Genomic DNA, 13,526 nt, shown 5'->3' with positions numbered 1-13,526 from the left:
CACAGTCCAATGCAATGCCCGCAAATGAGACAACCATTTCTTATGTAAAATGCCATTGCTCAAGACGGTTGGCCGTACGGCTACTTTCCCTACCTTTTGTTTTGGGTGAATAAACTTTCCCTACCTTCTCCTACACACTAATTTATATAATTTTTTAATATACGTTTTTGTAAAAAGTCAAAAAAATTAACCCAAATAACTATATTTTTTTCCTCAATTTTTAGTCTAAAAAGATAAAAAATACACTTATTTAGGATACCTCAAACAACCTCTTTGTTAAAAATTAAAAAATCGCTGAATTTCAAATGGATTTGAGGTTGATTTCTCTTCTCTTTTTTTTGGGTTTTTTAAAAATTAAAAAAGCCAAAGTATCTAGAAAGTTGTTAAAAAATTAAATTTTTTGTGAGTAAAAAAAATTTAGTGACTTTTTGAACAATTTAAAATTTTCTTGACTTTTAAATTTTGTTAATAAAAAACACTAGCTTTTGTTTTGTTAATTTTTCACAATCCCTTAATGTGTTATTGTTTTCATGAACCCGAAACATCAAATAATGTCATATGATATTGTGACATACTAAATTGTTAAGATTGTCATTAAAAAATGGGTAATTATATATATTTACACATGATATAAATTCTCAATACACATTATAAATAATATTTAAATAAAAAATCTTAAGCAGAAATTAAATATTGGAAAATTTACCTTAGTTTCTGAAAAGTTGAACCATTTAGTCTTAAAAGTTTTCTTATGCTCCATTTAGTCCCATTTGCACATCAATCTAATGTTCGAAACATTAATCTGATGTTCAAAATCTAATGTTCGAAACATTAATCTGATGTTTGAAACATTGTAATGGGACCTTTCAATCTATAAGAAAACTTTTAGGATTAAACAGTGTATAAGTTATTAATTTGGGATTTATTGGTGCATTCCCCTTAAATATTTGAATATAAATCTATGAATACATAAATAATTAAATAGAATGTATGTTTATAGTGTATAAATTTATATGCTTGTGCAAATAGATATATTTTTTTTTTAAAAAAAATACGAAATGTTTTTTTTTTATTAGTCTTTTAAAAATAAATTTTTGGTCGTAGGTGGTCAACATGGTCGTATCAATAGGTACAGTAACTTATCACTGATTGGCCAGTAGAGAAAAGATGGATAGACCCCTGCCAATATCATTGGAGCTTGTCTAGTCTTCCCGCACTCCATCTCTCTCTCTCTCTCTCTCTCTCTCCTCCTTAGCCTTTCCTATTGGAGTTTTTTTTTTTCTCACCCTAAAATTCCCTACGCTCTCTTTCGATCCGGTGGTTTTCGAATCGGAATTTTGGTTTTTTGGAAGTGTTTTGGGTTTTTTTTTGATTTGAGATTCGAAGTGAGTTGAGGTCTGGGGCAAAATGTCCTCGCACAGCAGGGAATTGGTGTTTCTCATACTCCAGTTCCTGGAGGAGGAGAAATTTACGGAGTCGGTGCACAAGTGAGCCTCTCTCTCTCTCTCTCTCTCTATATATATATATATATGTATATGTATATGTATATACATGGATGTATATGTATCTTTGTGTGCTGTGAATCTCATCTCTGCATTTTTATTTTATCAACTCTGTTTTGTTTGTGGTTAAAGGAAAAATTTGGGCTCCATTTTGATAAGCCTCTCAAATTATAGTTCCACCCATTGATTTGAGTGTGTTGTTTGTTTTGAACTTTCAAATTATAATTCTATGCTCATTTCTCAAAACTCAATTCAAAACATAATCATTATTTTTCAAAACTTATAATCAAACATATAATTCAAAATTTTTTTAAAAACTCAATTCAAATCAATATTTTAATTTTTTAAATATTTTAAATATTTGAATATTTTAAAATATTTTAATTTTGTTAAGATTTTAAATATTTTAATATTTAAATATGTTACAATTTTTTAAATTTTTTAATTTTTTGAATATTTTTAAATATTTTAATTTCAAAATATTACGATTTTAATTTTTTAAATTTTAAAATATTTTATAAAAATAAATTCAAACTCTATTATATAAAAATATTTTTAAATATTTTAATTTTTTTGTTATGTATTTGGTTACGATTTGAGTGTAGAGTTATAAAAGTGGTATGGAGTTTTGAGTTATATGTTTGGTTATGAGTTTTAAAAATAATTTCTTAATTGAGTTTTGTTTTATGTGTTTGGTTACGATTTGAGTGTGGAGTTGTTTTTAAATTTAAAATATTAACATTTTAAATTATTTAAATTTTTTGAATATTTAAATTATTTAAATTTTTACGATTTAAATTTTGAAAAATTTACCCATGAGTCCTAGTTTCTGAAAAGTTGAACCATTTAGTCCTAAAAGTTTTCTTATGCTCCATTTAGTCCCATTTGCACATCAATCTAATGTTCGAAACATTAATCTAATGTTCGAAAGCTAATGTTCGAAACATTAATCTGATGTTCGAAATCTAATGTTCGAAACATTAATCTGATGTTCGAAACATTGTAATGGGACCTTTCAGTCTATAAGAAAACTTTTAGGACTAAACAGTATATAAGTTATTAATTTGGGATTTATTGGTGCATCCCCCTTAAATTTTTCGAATATTTATTTTAATTTTTTACTTATTAAATTTTTTAGATTATTTAAATTATTTAAATATTTATGATTTAAATTTTTTTGAATATTTATTTTGAAAAAAATTTATTTCCTTTGTAGTATTTTCAATTAAAAAATTGATTAATATTATTTTCTGTTAATAATAAATTTTTTTAATTGAATTTTAAAAAGAGTTTGGTTACGAGGGCTGATCAGAAATTTCAATAGTGTGAAAGTAGTGTGTTTTGTTATGAGTTATAACAATTTGAATTAAGTTTTGAAAACTCTTTTCAAAACTCATAACCAAATAAATTTTCTTACTTCACATGTCAAATCAAACTTTCAAAACTCAATTCCACACTCAATTCAAAACTCAATTCAACACTCTATTAAAAAATCATAACCAAACAAATTTTCTACACTCAAATCATAATTCTACAACTCACAAATTTAAAATACAACTCATACTCTCAAATCATATTTACAAAATTTTACCAAACGCAACCTTGGTTTTTATGGTTTATGTTGTGTTTGTTTCCCAATAATATTTTATTTTTATTTTTTATTATTATTATTTTTTTTAAAAAAAAAGGGAAAGAAAGAACAGAAAATTGATCTCAAGTCAGTGATTTTCCAGGTGTTTTTAATGAATTATATAAGATTTGAAGTGATATTTTTATGATCTGTGAATATATAGAAATTTTTGTTTGGAAGGGGAGAAAATGGTGCTAAAGAAGAAACAAGATAATTTAGATTTTAATTCTTTTCTATTGGCTTGTGGAGTTAGAATTTAGGCTTGTTAAGTTGAGAACCAATTCAATGAATGAGGACTATTTGAGTAGAGATTTTGGTTTTTATGGGTTATCATGGATAAAAATGAAAAATAAAATATAAATAAATTTTGAGTTCAAAGAGTCAAAGATTTTAATATATATACATATATATTTGTAGGGAATGAATTTGACACTACTTTGTTAGCCTCCCATGCTCTTCTTGTGAGAGATGATGAAAAAAAAAAAAAGAGTCGTGAGAAGCTAAAAGGGGAGCATGAATATATAATTTTTTTACACATACACACATATATATTGGATTGTCGCTTAATCATATTTTGCAGCTTTGAAATGGTTAATTTCATTTGAAAGTGATCGTGGGTTTTGTAGGCTTGAACAAGAGTCAGGGTTTTTCTTCAATATGAAATACTTCGAGGAGAAAGTACACGCTGGTGGGTGGGAAGAAGTTGAGAAGTACCTATCTGGATTTACTAAGGTGGACGATAACAGATACTCCATGAAGATATTCTTTGAAATCCGGAAACAGAAGTGTATGGAAGCTCTTGATTGGTATATTTATATTTCGTCTGTTTCTATTTTTGAGACTGTCATTGTTCACAAAGAATTTAATTGTCATTATGCGTTTGATTGACATTATTAGGCAAGACAAAGCAAAGGCGGTTGACATATTAGTGAACGAGTTGAAAGTGTTCTCAACATTCAATGAAGAATTATATAAAGAAATCACTCAGCTTTCAACACTTGGCAATTTCAGGTAAATGATTTTTTTTTTGTTACATAAATGTTATGTCAATGTGCGTTAGGTTGAAAATTGGAAGTCATTTTCTCGTATCCTCTGTTTAATTGATAAGAAGATTTGAGAAATGAATGTGAGATTTTGAATCATCAAATCGTAATTATTCAAAAAACCACAAGACATAAGCCCACTTAACTGAGCCTAACAAAATTGGTTAGCTTAGTTGGGATTCTTTCATTTTACATAGCATTTAATTTTTTAGTCGTCTTGTTGCTTTAATAGAACAAAATGAAGCCTTTAACTTTTTGTTAGAATATTATTAGTTAGGTTTTTTTATTCAATTGTAATTATTCTATGCCTTAGGGCTCCCTTGTAATTATCAATCTTTATTAATATAAAAAGGGGATGATATCACAATCATTCTCTAATCTTGGTATTTTCTAAAATTAACATGGTATTAGAGCCACAACCCTAAACCCTAAATCCATACACCACACAGCCACCACAAAGCTCCCACCCTAAACCAGGTTTGACTGCACCTGAAGGAGGCAACCCTAAGTCGACCACTGTCGTAGGTGCCCGAGTCTCTTGTTGGTCCCTGCTGACAGGCCTCTTGGCCTAAGTCGACCACTGTGTTCTTGCCGACAGGTCTTCTGGCTTGAGTTGACCCCTTTAATTATTGTCGCAGGTGCCCAGACTTGTGTTGGTCCCTGCCGACAGGCCTTCTTGCCTTGCTGACCATTGAGGCTATGTCGTCCTGCCTTGTCGACCACTGTGGTTGTGTCGTCTTGGCTTGCCGACAGCCTCGAGGCATTCTAGCTTCCTTCGTCTCCCTTTGCTGTGTCGTCTACATATGTGTTTGACCTTGTGCTTTGACTGCTTCCGTTGACCTTGTGCTTTGACTGCTTCTATCATGACTTTGAGATGAGTGTTTGACCTTTGTTATTTTTTTTTTCTTCTCTTCTTCTCTAAAAAAAAAGGAAAAAAAATAAAATTTGATGAGTGTTTAATTCTTTCATTTTCTTAGTGGTCATTGTGCTTACTATTCCGCCGCAATCTTCCGGGCTTGTGATTGACACTAGTTTTTGTTGAGGGTCAGGTAGTATAGTATCCATGGCAGATTATACCAGTGGGTCCATTACTTCTCAGACACCTAAGAGTGAGAGTTCCATGATACCTACTACTATGACTGATAACCCTAACTCTATTTTTAAAATCACTGCCTCTCTATTCAATAGTCAGAACTATCTAGCGTAGTCGCAGAGTTTGACTATTTTTTTGAAGAGCAAAGAGAAGATGGGGTATGTTGATGGCAGGATGCAGGATACATGCACCCAGCACCACGAACCCAGGTTATGATCAGTGGGAGATCACCAACTCCCTAATTATGGGCTGGTTGATACATTCTATGGCCCCAGAGATTGGAGAGGGCTATCTATCTATGGACACTGCATAGGATATTTAGAAGGCAGTGACTACTACTTATTTCTGCAAAGGGAATTTCTCACAAGCATTTGAGTTGCGTTGTTCTATTGAGAGCTCTGTTCAGGGAGCGCAGACTGTTCTTCAGTACTTTACCTTCCTCACCAACGGTTGGAAACGCCTTGATCACCTGCAGGACTATAAACCTGTTTGCACTGCTGATTCAGTCGGGTACATGAAGTTTATTGCACAGGAAAGGGTCTTCAAGTTTTTGGCCGGTCTTAATGTGGAGTATGATCTGATTTGGAGTCGAGTTCTGGGTATGGACATTCTTCCTTCATTTCAGGAGACATTCGCTTTTGTACAAAATAAGGAAACTCGTCAGTCTGCTATGATGTCACCTGTCTTTACTGACCGCTTTGCCTTACTGTCTACCCCTAGAGATGGCCTCGGCTTGACTCCCATCCCTTTGTTTGCCGCCAAGGAGTCTGTATTCTGTGACTACTGTCGCAAGCCGCGGCATACTCGTGAGACGTGTTGGAAGCTTCATGGGCCTCTATTCGGGGGTCGAGGTGATCGGTCTAGTTCTAGAGGAGGTCAGTCAGGCCAGTCTTGAGGACGTGGCTCTGATCCACGGGCTCATCAGTCAAGTGCTGTTGATACACTTGATTCTACTTCTACTTCCGTTGGCCAGGCTTCTGATGGTCTCTCTGGCATGACTACTCATGAGCTTGAGGATGTCCTGCGTTACTTGCTGGACTGCCGGCCATCTATTGCTCTCAGTACATCTTTCTCGTTGTTTGCCCGCTCAGGTAATTTAGCATCTTCTCCTCGTGTTTTCCTTTCTCATAAGTCTTTGCCTTAGATTATTGATTCTGGTGTCTCCGATCATACGTCTGGATCCTCTGATCTTTTCATTGCCTATAAGCTCTCTTCAGGTCAGGACAAAGTTAGAATTGCAAATGGTATTGTTTCTTCTATTTCTGGAAAATGTTTAGTCCATGTCACTCTTACCATACCACTATCTTCTATTCTCCATGTTCTCAATTTTTCTGTTAACCTGTTATCTTTGAATCGTATTACAAAGGATTTGAATTGTAGTATGACTTTTTTCCCTAATCATTGTCTTTTCAGGACCTTGTCACGAGAAGGACGATTGGCAGTGGTAGTGCAGAAAACGGTCTCTACTTCTTGAATCAACCAGACTAGTTTGCTCATTCTTCTACCATGAGTCCTACTGTAACAACCCCGACCTATGATTAACCGTTAAACTATGATTAAGAATGCCTAATAAGTAATTAAGGTGAAAATTTTGCATTAATTGCATGTGGTATGTGCTATATGAGTTTCTAATCTGTTTTGCATAGGCATATCTGTTTGTGTTCTGTTATGTTTTGTGAATTGAAAGCCTTATCGGCATCCGAACATGAAATTGACTTGGTTTATGTGTTTATTGGAATTTTTAGAATTTTATGATAGGTTCAATTTAATTTCGCTTCGAAACCGAATAATTAGAATACATAATGTCCATGGATTAACCATTAATTAAGCCTTTATATTTGAGCCTATATAAGGCATAAGTGGGTTCTAGAGTGCATTTTTACACTCTTATTTCATCTCCTTGAAAGCAAAAATGTGGGAGTGAGTGAGGGAAGCCTAGAGAGAGAGAGAGTTTGAACTCAAGAGTTGGTAGAAGAATTGTGGGAAATTAAAGGTTTGGATTTGGAAGCTCAAGCAATTGAACCTCTAGAACACCTAAGATAAGAAATCTAACCCTTAGTTATATAATTGTGTTAGTTCATGTAAGAATTCAAGTGAAAGAGGAGGAATGACATGAGAATTAAGCTAGAATTATGGAATTGTAACTCAAACTATGCATGCATGCATAGTTCATGGCATTGAGAAGTTGATTTCAAAGAATTTCCTTTTTGCATGTCCATATTTTGGTCTTGTTCTGAGAATTCAACATGCCCTTGAGTTAAACACCTCATTTGATCATGTTTTGGACGCTTTGAAGTCAATAAAGTACTTGCATGTTAAGTTCATGTATTGTTTTCATATTTCAAGTTTGAATTTGGAAGAATTGGCATGCTTTGGGCCTTGATTTTGCGAAATGATTTTTGAATTCATCATGTTTTACAAGTTTACACTAGTTTCCTTTAGTTTTTGGCCCAAAAGACCATGATTTGCAGCTTTGAAATCAAGTTTTGAGCTTGGGAGCAAATCTGAAAATTTCAGAATTCTGCCTCTTTGCTTGAGCAACGAAACCTGCACTCGAGCGACCAGTTAGTATGTTACACTTCCGCTTGAGCGACCAAAAGTTGGCTCGAGCGTAAAATGCATGCTCTCAGAAGTTTACACATTTTGCAGACCGCTCGAGCGACAAGAGTTGCACTCGAGCGAAGATCTCAAAAAGTTGCACTCGAGTGATCATTCACCGTTTTGACCCTCCGCTTGAGCAAAGGAAGTTGCGCTCGAGCGAGGACCCTGGTTTCAGCAAATTTGGCTAAGTGTTGAACAACTTGTTTTGGCATCTTCATTGCATCTTAGGCATGCCTAGGCCATGATTAAGACATGATAATGAGGCTAAGGTTTAGAAACACACTAAGAATAAGTACTATCCAAGCATGCGTTTCAATATGTGTATCTATTATGTTTGTGCAAGTAATGCGCCATGAGCTATTGATCCATTGGTTTGCTATCGAAGCTATTTGTGAAATTATTTGTGAGTAATAACTTAGTAAAATTATGTTCAATATGAAGTACATTATGAACATTATATGATATGAACTGTTTCCAAATGATACAAAAAGGCTATTTTGTGATTACATGAATGATGATCCACTTCTTTGAAATGTCTATGTGGTATCCTTAGCGGAGGCCCTCGCCTAAGGGAAATAATACTGTGGCTTATGGTCATGAGGCCCTCGTCCGGGGAGACAATACCGTGGCCCATGTATGAGATATGCTACCCGGTACCAGAGGTTCCATTACGGAACTCGATATGCTTGACCAAAGAGATATGTTAAAGCTAATGGATGTACCACGCATGATATGAATATGATTATGACTGTTTCTGATATGATTATACTCATGTTTCTGTTTCGAAAAGAGAATTGAAAGCTATATCTATTATGGGCATCATTCAGTTAAAACCTTTACTTTGTTATTATTCACTGGGCTCCAGCTCACTGTATTATATATGTATATAGGTGATCAGGCACGTGACCACGCGCAGAGTTGATAACCTGGAGTCTCAGTCATGTCAACCAGCTGTTGTGCCTTTCGAGGAGGTTCCCTTGGTAGTACACATCTTTGAGACTTTGTTTTCTTTTGGATTACAAGTTTTCTGTTTACGCGTATTTTGGGCTAAGTTCCCTTTTGGCTATATCTGTAATGAATACGACGTAAGACTGCTGGATTTATGACGTCACATATATGTATATAAAGTTTTTGAAATTTCTGTACCATATATATCTACATAGCTCAGTGGACTATGTATGTTTGTATATTTGCTTCCGCTAGCCCCTTATATTTTATAATTCAAGCAGAGACCTTCGGTAATCCGAGGATTACTGGCCGGTTACGACGCTATACTTGTAGGGGCGGGTTTGAGTCGTGACACTTACTACCAAAGATGATCTATGGTTGTGGTATTGGCATCTTGGGCATCCTTCTTTTTATTTACTCAAGCATTTATTTCCATTTGTTTTTGTAAACAATAATGTGTTTGAGTGTCTTTGTGAGTCTTGTCAACTTGAAAAATAACACAGAGCTTCTTTTGCTCCCAGTTTTAATAAAAGTTTAGATTCTTTTTTATTAATAAATTCTGATGTCTGGGGTCCATCTCGTGTTATATCTGTGAGATGTCATCTATGGTTTGTGATAGGGGTGCAACTCGGGCGGGCTCAACCCGAGCAACCCGAGCCCAGCCCGAGTTTTTTTAGGGCTTGGGCAACTATATCTTGTAATCTGGACGGGCTTGGGCAGATTTTTTATGCCCGAATTGCAATTCGGGCCGGGCTTGGGCAGAACCAATGGCCAACCCGAGCAACCCGAACCCGAATTCAATTTAATATATTATATAAATTATATAATATATATAAATTAAGTAAAAGAGTTAGTCTTAATTTTTATTTATTTATTTATTTTTTGGTTAGTCTTCTATTAAGTAAAAGAGTTAGTCTTAATTTTTATTTTTTATTTTTTTTTGGTTAGTTTTCTACCATTAGATTATCTTTTATGTTTACCCTTAGATCTACCTACAGGTTTCTGAACTCGGGCAATTCGGGCAACCCGAGTTCAAAATACAAAGCTTGGGCCGGGCTTGGACAACAATGTTCGGGTTCATGGTCGGGCTTGGGCGGGCTTGGGCAGTGCCAAATACAATTCGGATCGGGCTTGGACAGACCCTCAACCCGACCGAACCTGCCCGAGTTGCACCCCTAGTTTGTGACATTTATTGATGATTTCTCTCGTACTACTCGGGTGTATCTCCTGAAAGACAAAAGTGAGATTTTTTTCTGTATTTTGCAATTTTCATCAGATGATTTGTACTCAGTTTGGGATCACTATCAAAATCTTTCGTTCTAATAATGGGGGGAATACATAGATTCTGGATTAGGGCAATATTTTTCTACCCATGGCATTGTCCATCAGACCTCTTGCACTAATACCCCTCAACATAATGGGGTGGCGGAACGCAAGAATCGTTATCTTCTTGACATGGATCTGTACATGTGTTTTTTTATGAGTGTGCCTCGGTCCTACTGGGGTGACGTTGTCCTCACTGCTGCCTATCTTATTAATCGTCTTCTTACCCAGGTCTTGTACAGACAAGCTCCTCTTCAAGTCCTCCTAGGTTCCGAGTCTTTTTTTTTATTCCTCCAAAAATATTTGGCTGTGTCTGTTTTGTCCACAATCACTCACCTACTTGTGGTAAGTTGGATCCTCACTCCCTCAAATGTGTTTTCCTTGGGTACTCTCCTATTCAAAAGGGGTATAAATGTTATTACACTCCTCCTCATAAGTGGTTTGTGTCTATGGATGCCACATTTATTAAGTCCCAGTCCTATTTTTTGTCCTCTCTAGTGTCACAGTCGTCCTTTCAGGGGGAGTCTTAGTGTGAAGTGATTCCTGTGACTCCTATGGTGGAACTAGTTGTTCTTGCCCCACCACCTCTTATTGGGACTATAGAACCGAATGTCACCAAGGATTGGGAAGGGCAAGTGTATGTTAGAGACAAAGACAGACAGAAAGTTAACTGGATACAAGAGACCACTTTTGCTCATCCACTGCCATCTGTTGCTTTTGATGAGAGTCCAGGTAACTTTGAATCTCTTGAGCCCATTGATCTTGATACTCTTACTGATTTTGATGTTCCTATTGCCAAACGAAAGGGTGTGAGATCTTGTATTTAACATCGTATCTTAAATTTTGTGTCCTACTCTCATTTGTCGTCCTCATAGAGAGCTTTTGTGTTAAATATTTCCTCTGTTGGCATTCCTAACCATTTCCAGGATGCTCTTGCTACCTCTGAGTGGAAACTTGCCATGATTGAGGAAATGAAAGCACTTAGGAAGAATGGCACTTGGGAATTGACTGAGCTACCTAAGGACAAACGACTTGTGTGATGCAAATGGGTGTATACTATGAAACACAAAGCGGATGGTTTTATTGAGCGTTACAAGGCTAGACTTGTGGCAAAAGGGTTCACTAAGACATATGGCGTTGACTATCAGGAGATCTTTGCACCTGTGGCTAAGATGAATTTTGTCAGAGTACTTCTCTCTTTAGCAGCTAATTTAGATTGGCCATTTCATTAGTTTGATGTAAAGAATGCCTTTCTCCATGGTAACCTTGAAGAAGAGGTATATATGGACATTCCTCCTGGTTTTAAGGATCATCAGACAAAGGGTAAAGTATATCGGCTTCGGAGGGCATTATATGGTCTCAAACAGTCAACAAGGGCTTAGTTTGAGAGATTCACTCAGGTTATGCTAAATTATGGCTTCAAATAGAGTTAAGCAGATCACATTTTGTTTGTGAAACATTCCTCACGTGGTAAGACTACAACGCTCATTGTTTATGTGGATGACATAGTTCTTATAGGTGATGATAGTGAGGAAATACCTCTGTTGAAGAAATGTTTAGCAAGTGAATTTGAAATCAAAGACTCGGGGAGTATTTTTTGGGAATTGAAGTTGCTCGCTCTAAGGATGGGATATTTATCTCACAGAGGAAGTATGTGCTTGACCTATTGAAGGAAACTAGGATGCTTGGCTGCAAGGCCTGTGATACTCCACTGGAACTCAATCAGAAACTGGGGTTGATGAAGGAGGAGCAGCTGTTGATAAGGGGAGCTATCAACATTTAGTCGGTAAATTCATCTACCTATCTCACTCCCGTCCAGAAATTGCTGTTGCTGTCAGTATGGTTAGCCAGTTTATGCATGCTCCTCATCAGATTCATTTCAAGGTTGTCATAAGAATTTTGCGGTACTTGAAGTCTGCTCCTGGTAAGGGTCTTTATTTTTCAAAGCACGATCATCTTCGTGTGGAAGCCTATACGGATGCTGACTGGGCTGGAACAATAACTGATAGGAGATCGACTTCAGAGTATTGCACATTTGTTGGAGGCAACCTAGTTACATGGAGGAGTAAGAAATAGAATGTGGTTGCCAGGTCCAGCGCAGAAGCTGAGTTTAGAATTATGGCACAAGGGGGGTGTGAGCTTTTATGGATCAAGTTATTGTCGAGTGATCTAGGTATTGATTAGATGGACTCCATGAGGTTATACTGCGATAATAAAGCCGCTATCAACATCGCTCACAATCCAGTTCAACATGACAGGACAAAGCATATTGAGATTGATCGCCATTTCATTAAGGAGAAGCTCACTAGTGGCACAATATGTACTCCATTTGTGTATTTTTTTGAACAACTCGCTGATATCCTCACCAAGGGAGTTGGGAGTAAGCCATTGCATGACATCCTAAGCAAGTTGGGCACGAGAGATATCGTCGCACCAGCTTGAGGGGGAGTGTTAGAATATTGTTAGTTGGATTTTTTTATTCAATTGTAATTATTCTATGCCTTAGGGCTCCCTTGTAATTATTAATCTTTATTAATATAAAAAGGGGATGATATCACAATCATTTCCTAATCTTAGTATTCTCTAAAAGTAACACTTTCCTCAATTTTTTATTGCCAACTTGGAAAATTCAATAGAGAATAGTGCTATACAAACAGAAAGCTTGTACAAAATTACTGTACAAAATTGCATGACTTACTGTGATTCATTTATTTAAAAACATAAATCCCATTATTATGAACATAATTTATAAGTGCGTCACTGCCACGTCATTTTGGAAGCAGATTTTGTATATAAATTCTAGTAAAATAGCATTTTCCAATGGAGTATTGGGAATTTCATGTGTCACCTAGCTCAAGGTAATATTATTATTTAGTAGTTTTAGTTTTTCTAAATTCTGCCAAAAAAGTGAAATTTGAAAAATAGTAATTTATTTTGGAAGTTTATTATTGTCTTTGAATATCAGGGAAAATGAGCAGCTATCCAAGTATAGTGACACCAAAACAGCTCGTAGCATAATGTTGATAGAGCTTAAAAATAATACATCAGTTTTTCTTACATGGTATCAGAGCGGGTTTAGAATCTAGTATTTTCACTTCCCGGCGGGCGGCAACCTCACCTTAGCCGCCCGCCGGGCCTCAACCTAATCCGCTAGAATTTTCTACACCATTCTTCTCTTCAAATGGATCCGATCTGGGTTCGCCAACTGACGGCGCCGTTGTGTGTTTCCGGTCTCGCAACCTCCCTCGGAGGTGGAAGCAAATCAAAGCACCCGAATTCACCACACCCTCAGCCGTCGAACCCTTTCCCTTCTCATCTTGCTCGCCACTACCGCCACTCCCCACAGGACTCTGCTGTAAACACATTACAGTGACCAGTCTCCAATC

At 35.9% G+C, this 13,526-nt stretch overlaps 1 protein-coding gene across 1 annotated transcript; it reads left to right on the top strand.

Moving 5' to 3' along the window:
* Positions 1–1,163: 1,163 nt before the first annotated feature.
* LOC114315872 (protein TPR1) lies at positions 1,164–13,226 on the top strand. The gene is made up of 4 exons (XM_082871584.1): positions 1,164–1,487; positions 3,759–3,938; positions 4,030–4,143; positions 13,106–13,226. Exons 1-4 carry the CDS (start codon positions 1,408–1,410, stop codon positions 13,224–13,226), a joined length of 495 nt encoding a protein of 164 aa, XP_082727710.1. The 5' UTR covers positions 1,164–1,407.
* The last annotated feature ends 300 nt before the right edge of the window (positions 13,227–13,526 follow it).

This window comes from Camellia sinensis, chromosome 5 (assembly GCF_055761805.1).
Source record: "Camellia sinensis isolate YWXY chromosome 5, ASM5576180v1, whole genome shotgun sequence".
NCBI lineage: Eukaryota > Viridiplantae > Streptophyta > Magnoliopsida > Ericales > Theaceae > Camellia > Camellia sinensis.
This window is presented reverse-complemented; position numbering and strand designations above follow the sequence as displayed.

Bases quoted from the DNA above. Each gene is read 5' to 3' on its own strand.
- LOC114315872 (XM_082871584.1), top strand. From the start codon at position 1,408: ATGTCCTCGCACAGCAGGGAATTGGTGTTTCTCATACTCCAGTTCCTG. The intron at 3,939-4,029 runs GTATATTTATAT...TGACATTATTAG, and splicing joins TGTATGGAAGCTCTTGATTG to GCAAGACAAAGCAAAGGCGG. The intron at 4,144-13,105 runs GTAAATGATTTT...TTTGAATATCAG, and splicing joins TCAACACTTGGCAATTTCAG to GGAAAATGAGCAGCTATCCA.